The sequence below is a fragment of the Adiantum capillus-veneris genome, chromosome 3 (genome assembly GCF_014529385.1).
Source record: "Adiantum capillus-veneris isolate H3 chromosome 3, ASM1452938v2, whole genome shotgun sequence".
NCBI lineage: Eukaryota > Viridiplantae > Streptophyta > Polypodiopsida > Polypodiales > Pteridaceae > Adiantum > Adiantum capillus-veneris.
In genome coordinates, this window is record NC_140933.1 from 118,559,389 (window position 1) to 118,568,364 (window position 8,976).

The window sequence follows — 8,976 nt, forward strand, 5'->3', positions numbered from 1 at the left end:
GGCTGGTTCTTGCTTTAGTTTGAGGGAAAACGATAAGACTGTGGCAGTTTTGAGGCTCTTAACTACCACAATCTAAACTAACATAATATGGCGGAAGGGGGAGCCCTTTACACGTGTCAAAATCTGCAACATGAAGGCTAAACTCCAAAACTAAAAGAAAATCTTGTGCACACGATAAAGAGGGGGAGAGAAAGAGAGAGAGAGCTTTGGCGGCCAGCCGTACTAGTTAGATAGGTGGAGAGAGAAGAGCAGGTGACTCGTGACCGGGCAAAAAGCAAGTTCACTAGTACATGCGACCGGGCTCTTTCCCAGCTCTTAAGGAACGACACGATTTGGCCAAATACATCGTATGAAACATAGGGTGCCCACTGCCCTCTCAATACGGGCACACCAATTTTTCTACGCAGACTTCGAGTGATAGGGACTTGTCAGCTTATGCAAATATGCGCATGCGCTCCACTGCAGCTCGCTCGTTTCCACTACACCACAGACAAACAAAACAAACTCGCTCATACTCTCTTTGCCCCCCACTTCATTGTTTGTACTCACTCTCACAGAAAGGATTCTCTCAGTTACAGCTGTGGCAATTTCGAGCCATTTCTCAAATGTACTTGACAATTTCTCCTTCCATTTGAAGATCTGCACGCTTGCAGAGAAGGCTGCCTTCAGATTCCTTTTCCTTAGGAAAGGAGCGCCATTACCCACCTGTTCAAGTTTCTCCTGACCTGGAGAGTTCTTCACGTAAGCGTGGTCCGCTGAGTGTAACGCAAGCTTTGGGTCTAGTTCCGGCATGAGGGTTTCTCTCAGACCTTGCCCATCTGCTTCCTAGGCTTTTGTGGGCGCTTTTTCATAGCCTCAGAGGAAGCATACCCTGCCTGCATGAAGATACACTCTCCTAGTCCCTTTGCATCTGAGTTTGCACTTGCTTGCAAGGCCTCTCTTTGCCTGCAGCAAGAAGCAGTCCGAGAGTGCAACTTCCCAGGTTATGGCTTATGGAGTTCATGCCTCCAGCATCCGCTTCCGCAAGGTAATGAAAATCTTTACGAAATTTGATGTTAACAGAGATGGGCATCTCAGCAGAGAAGAGATGTCAGCCCTCGTGGTTGCTGTCAACCCAAAAGTAGATTTCAACGATGAACAGATTGCAGCTATTTTAGATGAGGTATTTCGAACGTATGGAGACTACATCGATGGAGATCAAGGCCTCAGCTTTGATGGGTTGCTTCAGACTTATCATGATGGTGCAGGCGATATCGATAGAGATTTCAAGGCTTTGGGACTTGAATTGGACAAAGAAAATGGAGATTATGCCGAAGAGAATGGAGATTCTGCCAAAGATAGTCAGGGTGCGATCACTGCAGATGTTACACCCTTGCCGGATGTATCGCCTAGAAGAAAGGAATCAGTCGGAGCATGGGCTCAGTCGCCTACAAATGGCATTGCGTGTGAAATTACATGGAAATTGGTAGAAGGGTTGGAGATACAAATAAGACAGCTTGAAGCCAAGATGGGTGAAAAGATGCGTGGTAATGAGACAAGCTCTGTTGGATTTGGATGGGCTAGGAATGGCGATTCCACAGATGGGAGTGCCGCTAGTCAAGTAATTATTGCCAGAAGACCTTGGGAAGAACTTGGCCCAGATTACTTAGATTTTCAGACAGCTGTCGCTGAGGTGAGGAAGAAAGCTGATCAAGGACACACACAAGAGGATGCTTTTGATGCACATATGGCCTCTAGCCGCATTCTGTTTGACCACAGATTGTACAAGGAAGCTCTGATGAGCCTCAAGAGAGCCAGAGAGCTTAGACCGGCAGATGTCAGGCCTCATTTCCAGGAGGGAAACACACTCTTTGCTCTTGGTAAAATGCTCGAAGCCAGAGATGCTTACACTTCAGCACTTAATGCAGCTGAGGTAGATGAGGATCTATGGGACAGTCTTCTTCCTCAGATTCATGTCAATCTTGGCATTGCTTTGGAATCGGAAGGTTTGCTCTTTGGAGCAAGCAATCATTACAAGGAAGGGGCAATCAAGGAGCCCAAGCACTATAGAGCATTGAAGCTTTTGGGCAGTGCCCTTTATGGTGTAGGTGAGTATAAAGCAGCAAAAGAGGCTCTTCTCCAGGCTATATCGCTAAGTGCTGGTTTTGCCGATGCTCATTGTGAACTAGGCTCTGTCTTGCATGCATTAGGAGATCATGATCAGGCTATTGCAGAGTTTGAGAAAGCATTGGACTTGAAGACGGATCATATGGAGGCCCTTTACAATCTTGCAACTTTATTGAAAGATATTGGGCAATATAGGAGGGCAGCCACCACATATTCAAAGGTGCTTGCCTGGCAGCCGGATCATTGGCGTGCACAACTTAACAAGGCAGCCTCTTTGCTGGGAGCAGGGGATATTGATGAATCAAAAAGAGCTTTCAAAGTAGCTTACAAAATGACAGGAAGATCTGAACTCTATGACGCAATTATGCATTTGCAACACATGGAGAACAGACCTCAAGGCTTGTCAAGTTTCTTTGGAAGAGATGATGCAAATTTGGGTGCAGTTGGCGATAGTTTAAGAGATAATGATAACTTCATAGTAGTGGAATCTACACGTTTCAGGAGAGTAAACGCAAGAACAACTCCTAGACAATTACTTGCTTTTGCACTTGACATTAGACACCTTCAAAAGTTTTGTAGATTCAATCGCTGTGATGTATCCAATTTGAAGAAAGAGCTCCATCAAATTGGGCTACCTGTGTCCTCGCCGCGCACTGGCATCCCCGAGAAGCTGATACGAAAGGAAGCACTGGAGAAGGTTATACGGAACCTACTTCCATTCCTGAAGCCTGAAGCTTTCCAGGGGGCCATGAAGCTGGTGAATGTGAGACTTTTGTCAGAGCTGGACCCGACAGCTTCAGGAAGAGTAGACGTAGGGATGGTGTTTGCTGTGCTAGCTCTCATTTGTGGGGGCTCATTAGACAGAAGAAAGCGCATGGCATTTGATGCGCTGGTGTTCCGGTCTTCTAGAATCCCTGATGGAGAAATTTCAAAGCAAGATGCTAAGGATTTCTTAAGAGTGCTGAGGGCAGCTTTTTTGCGTACGCGAGAGGAAGGTCAGCCAGGTGTGATGATCAGAACTGAAGATCATGCAAGCCTATCTTTTCCAGAGTTTGTAGACATACTTGATAATCCTGATACTGGCTTCGGAATTTTGAACATCCTTGCAAAACTGGAGACACAGGAAAATGCTCGACATAGGCGGCAACTCTGTTCAGTGTGCTCCTATCCCATCATTGGCCTCGGCTTCAAGGAGACCAAAATCAATTTTAGCCTTTGCGCTTTATGCTACAGCAGCGGCAAGGTGCCTTCTCGTGCCAAAGATGAAGAGTACTATCATTTTAAAGAGATGAATAGTGATCTAGCAGCTAAACTACAGAGTTTCAAATCGCCCTTTACATCTTGCTCAGAAATATAGAGGTAATAAAATGTTCTCAAGGAATGTTTGTTGCTCAGCATGTTCCGGTCAGCAGGGAAAAAGAATCACCTCAGAATGCAAGGTGGTGTTTATAATAGCAGCTTTGCAGTGGGTTTTAGAGTATACAAGGGTGGTGAAACCAAGATGAGGGCAAATAAGGATGGTGAAGATTTACCTATGAATCTCACACATTACTTGAAAAGGGTGTTTGAGAAAGACATTTGCTTTGTCAGCTCAGAGAGAGAGAATTTGTTTTTGCTGGGGAATCATAGATGCATGCATAACCATATAAAGAGACAACAAGATTGAAGAGTCTGGTTGAAAGAAAGCATTGATACAGGCTAAGCTCCCGAATGGTCAATGGATGACACCTTATAAGTTGCAAGTAAATGGGGCATGTGGTGTGGCTAACGGGATTGCAATTCCATCTGGCCCTGCAATGCCAAGGGTAACGTTTCTGGCTTGAATACATGGACAGGCAAAAATGGTGGAAGTTTTCTCGTATGCATGTGCCTTGGGGAGTTTACGATGGCTCTGGCAATGAGGAGACACTTTAAGGAAGAAAGGAGCATTTTGTGAAAGGGTGTGATGGATGAGGAATTCACAGCTCCAAAAGTGTATCTCTGTTTTGCAGAATTAGTTTGGACCTTGTCCCATCGAAGGTTGGCTGATTCTCCCGATTTGAGTTTCTCGAGCTTGCTTAATTTTATTGGTCGTGGTTTTAACCTTTTGGTCTCATGCTCATCGCTGAATGCAATGGCTGGGCTGCCGTTGTGGCATGCAGAATCCATGTCGTACATAGAAAGACATTCATGGTATTCAACCTTGTTATGTGGTGTTGATTTTCCACATTAATGGCTCTTGCGATGGTAATCATAAAAGAACACCTTGATTTGTAGGAATCGGATCAGTGGCATGGCTCATGTGCAACAGCCTCCTGTGTTACACATGAGGCTGACAAGTCCAAAGATGTCTATCGTTGTTCTCAACTTCAAAGAGAAGCTTTTCAAGTACTTGCTTGCCCAACTACCTTGTGAGGTAGTTTGAGTTCATCTAGTTGGCCAGACAACCAGTCAGCCCATTTTGGAGAAGGCTACAAAGGAAGACCACACTGCATGCATCCTCTTCTTTCATTTGAAGCCGGTGAAGGTCTAAGCTCCTTGTTCACGCAATAATAACATGTACTCACACTTGTCCTCTGTCTAGCTGTTTAGATGGTTACTTCATTGGATTTTTGGGTATAGTCTGTGCCTCTATTTCAATGTCTTTTTCATTTCTCTTTCTGAGTGAGATTTACATATGCTAGGAAGAGTGTCTCCATGTCTTTAGACATGTATGGTAATTAGAGGTGATCAAATTTAGTTTTTCGAGTAGCTGTCCTAGATGAGTGATGTGGCACCTTCGCAAAAAGAAGAAACTTCCTTTATATGCAAGCTTATTGTTGTATATGGTCTCTACACCCTTTTTTGGCTCTATGTCTTGTGTTTGATGATGTGTTGCCCCGCCGCCGCCCCCCCACCCCAAGTCCGGTCAACATAGCAGGCAAGAGTTGGGGTGCATGTTTTACTTGTCCATTTTTGGGGTTAGGAACTTCCACATTTACAACTAGCGGAAGTGTGGGAGGTCAGAGAGGCGACAGCCAATGAAGTAGTACAATTGCCTCAATTGTTGGTACTCTTGCCAACCAAAAATAGTGTCAAAGAGCAGATTGTGTCGTAGAATGTTGGCGACTTCGAACAGAGTTTATCACAATCAGTTATTAATGAATGTGTAATGACAAATGCTCCAAGGCAAGACAAGGGAGGATGTTATTTGTCTTACAGATCTGCAAGCCCCACCCCTCTGTACTGCCTCCAACTCCCAAATCTTGCATTCTACCACTCTCCATTCACATTGGCGGTTCTATTGAATTGATTTTTGTGCACTAAACAACCTGTTTTGGTAGTTGGCTAGACTACTCAATGCCTGAAAGACGATTCTATGCTAGCCCTGGAAAAATAAGACACAGTCGTACACGGTAGAATGTAAATCTACGATTGAGAAGTCGGAGCTTGCCACAATGGTGTAGCTATTGTGTGCTTACAGGAAATGCATTGTGGATTTTCCATTGGGATGGAGGCTTAAAGTTATATGCCATATCAGTGATGTTGGATTGAGTTTGAAATGGGCCTTACTATTGTCAAGTTAGTTTGCGTGCCACTTTTCGTTTCTATTTTTCTTAACTTGCCAATTGCTGTGCATGATATGCCTACCTACAACCTCTTCAATATAGCTTTTGAGGAGGAGTAAAAAAGTGGAATGGACAATTTTTGCTTTGCAGACCTGTTTGTTGGTGATATGAAGATGACATATTCAATTTGGTACCTAGTTTTTTGAATAATTCTCTGCAAAAGAGACTTGTCGTACATGGCTCTTTATCTATCAGAGGCAATGGATGAGGCAGCCAATGTATTTTGAAAATGTGTGAGACATAATGTTTAGCCATATGATGAGGTTTAGTAGCATATTGATAGTGTGAAGTGAGTTTGTTGAACTTGTCTGCCCTTGTTAAAATAAATTTGTTCCTATGTAGACTTTGGAAGGCCAACAATGGAATCCATGGGTATACTTTGCCATGGTGCTTGCAACATCCATAAATATAGCAAGAAGCTTGGTTGCTCACCTCTTTCATATTGATCTTTTGTATGCCATACAATGAGAGACATATCCTTTTTCCTTGATGAGAAGAATTTGGATCCGAAGCATATGTATCTATCATATTGGCAAAATGACTATGATAAGCTATGGATATAGCATTTTCCCTAGGTCTACAAGATAATGTTCACATACGAGTTCTTTAGCTATTTGATTTTGGAAGGCATGTGAGCAATGTGAAAATAAAATTGCAAACGGAAAACTTTGAGTATCATCATTTGGGTTAGGAAATGTTCCACTCTTAAGGCCTATTTGTAGTGATGTTTCCACAAAGAGCATCCATCGGAGTGAGAAGTTATAGTTCATAAATTCCAAGGATAACATTCTACCATCCTTGATGATGGTGAAGACTCTGCGAAGCTATAACATGGTCCTCTTGCAAAAAGACATCCTACATAAGCAATCACCATAAGCATTTGTAGTGAACCTCGTTTGGTAACAATAATACATGTGGAGAGATAAGCTTTGGAATGAATATAATAAAATCTTCTTGCTCTCTCTCCATTTACTAATTCTTGACCTTTTTTTGGTCAAGTCATATAATTTTCTAGCTCGTATAGAGAATTCTTCCAAAAAGCTCATATAGGATGACTCTTCTTTAATGAGATTTCTAAGCTCATTGGGTTCATGCTAGTGCTCAATGAGTTGTACTTCTTAGGCTCCATACCTTTGAAATGATATGATCCACATATTGAATTTCTTGAAAGAATACTTTCTTGACAATAATGCAATTACACAAGTTTAAAATCTTTGCTCTTAATTGATCCTTATGCTCTTCAAGAGTCTTGTAGTAGATGTTTATATCATCAAAGAATACACATGCAACATCAATGCCCAGAGAATTTATCCATCATCCCATAAAATAGTGGTTGAAGCATTAGTGAGTCCAAAAGACACACTATACATTTAGTCTTGCATTCAGCAAGACTAAATGTATTCCTACCTATGGTCTTAAAAATATCTTTCCGCACAACATAAACATGGTGATACCCACTTATAAGATCATCTTCTTGATTTAGGAGGACCCTTGTGGGTTGTCAAATCAATTTTCTCTTTGTGGTATTAAAACCTCTTCTTTATAGTGATTTTGTTTAATCTTCAATAGTCCAAAAAAGGACAATATGAACCATCGTCCTTTTGCATTGACAATCCAAAAGCACAACAAGGAGATGAAATAAGGGACCCCTCTTAGCTAAATGAATGCTTGGTTTTGTAATTGAATCATAGTAGATAAATTGTGGGTAAAGCTAGGGTAAAGTAAAATGAACCTCTCTACAAGCACCATTGCCTTGTGCTTGGCTATGGCAACATCCAAGTAAGATGGGGAACTTTGTGACTTTTAAAATTGTAATGGTTGCAACCCTTATTATAGAAAATCCAGATCAAGATGTCCTTATCCAAAAGAAGAAGCTCAAACCATTCTATGCTTGAGGGCTAAGCTACTACCATGCCTGGTTTGGCTTGAGTTAGTAGATGCTTTGGGTGAATCTAGTAATAGATTTCACTTTGGAAGAAACATATTACTTTATTGTCAGTTATGAGAAAACCACCAAATAGCTTTAACAAGAATTATGCAATACATGAGACAGAGGCTCATGCAACACATGAAAAGGAGCCTACTTCCAATAAGTTTCAACTTATGAAGAAGCTTTTTGGTTTGAGAATGAAACAAGATAGCACTCTTACATTGCATTTGAATTAGTTCTGAATTATTTTCAACAAGTTGTAGAATCAAAAGTTGAACTTCGATGTAAAGAAAACCTATATTATGCTTGTTGTGCTCTACTTTTCTCACGAGACACATTTGTTATTGCCATTAGCAATTATGTATATCTTGATGCTTATTTGAACTTGCATACTTGTAGACTCAAAAGTGGAACTTGGATATGTAAATAAAACCTATATTATGCTTGTTGTGCTCTACCTTTCTCACGAGACACATTTGTTATTGCCATTAGCAATTATGTACATCTTGATGCTTATTTGAACTTTCATAATGTAGCTACCAACTTACTTTAAAAGGCCATTAGACAAAAGTATCTTAAACAAGGCAAGAAAAGTGAAGTTCTCACTATCGATATAGGTAGAAAGCAGATTGTCTTGTGAAAGAAGAAGGACAAGTTTAAGAAGAATTCTAGAAATGGAAGGAAGAATAGAAGAAGGTCAAGGGTGAGGGAGCAAAGAAACATGAGAAGGACAAGGCTATGATTTATGAGATTAGTGTAGTCATTAATAATGATGACAATATCTTGTTTGTGTTGGGCTTAAGGCCTATGTGCCTTGACCGGTCGCCCAGGTCATGGGCGCCCGCCCACTGTTACCCTATACTTATAGCGAGTATACTGTATAGGGGGAGCTGCCACTTCACAGTCTCCCCACCCACATCGTGTGTGTGTCTCCTTCTCTCTCTCACTCTCTATCTGTGGTGCTCCCCGATCCCCTTCAATTGGTATCAGAGCGTAGGTGCGGAGGGAGCGCGTGTGTGCACAGTCACGACGACAGCGTAGAGCCAATTTTATTCCCGAAATCGCATCCGCACGCGCGCACTTTCAAGAGTGCAAAAAGGGTTTCGACTTCGGCATCGGCAAATTCAGCTTTCCGAAAGCGCTTCCACTAGGCGTCCTGGCATTTTACCCCCCTTTCGAAGCCATTCGAACCATCAGAAACCTCATTCGAGCTACGGTTGAGGAGCTGCATTTTTCAGCCCTCTTTTGGCAGTTTATGCTGCGTTTTTGGGTCGAAACGGAGGTTTTTGGCATAGCTTTCACACCCGGACTCGGATACATGTGATCCAGGAGTCTACCTTGGGGTTTTGGCAT

General features: G+C 42.2%; 2 protein-coding genes and 1 pseudogene across 3 annotated transcripts; 2 read left to right on the top strand and 1 right to left on the bottom strand.

The window, feature by feature from the left end:
• Positions 1-392: 392 nt before the first annotated feature.
• On the bottom strand, positions 393-792 carry LOC147461581 (uncharacterized). The gene has a single exon (XM_086509085.1). It carries the CDS (start codon positions 790-792, stop codon positions 400-402), a length of 393 nt encoding a protein of 130 aa, XP_086365211.1. The 3' UTR covers positions 393-399.
• Positions 793-801: 9 nt separating this feature from the next.
• On the top strand, positions 802-3,468 carry LOC147461582 (putative TPR repeat-containing protein At2g32450 pseudogene; annotated as a pseudogene).
• Positions 3,469-4,051: 583 nt separating this feature from the next.
• LOC147461583 (uncharacterized) lies at positions 4,052-4,740 on the top strand. 2 transcript variants are annotated; one of them, XM_086509087.1, is made up of 3 exons: positions 4,052-4,125; positions 4,248-4,278; positions 4,363-4,740. In XM_086509087.1, the coding sequence occupies exons 1-3, from the start codon at positions 4,052-4,054 to the stop codon at positions 4,498-4,500; spliced, it is 243 nt and encodes an 80-aa protein (XP_086365213.1). In that variant the 3' UTR covers positions 4,501-4,740. The 2 variants fall into 2 exon arrangements, with proteins under 2 accessions (XP_086365213.1, XP_086365212.1); XM_086509086.1 differs by having other exon boundaries at positions 4,052-4,278.
• The last annotated feature ends 4,236 nt before the right edge of the window (positions 4,741-8,976 follow it).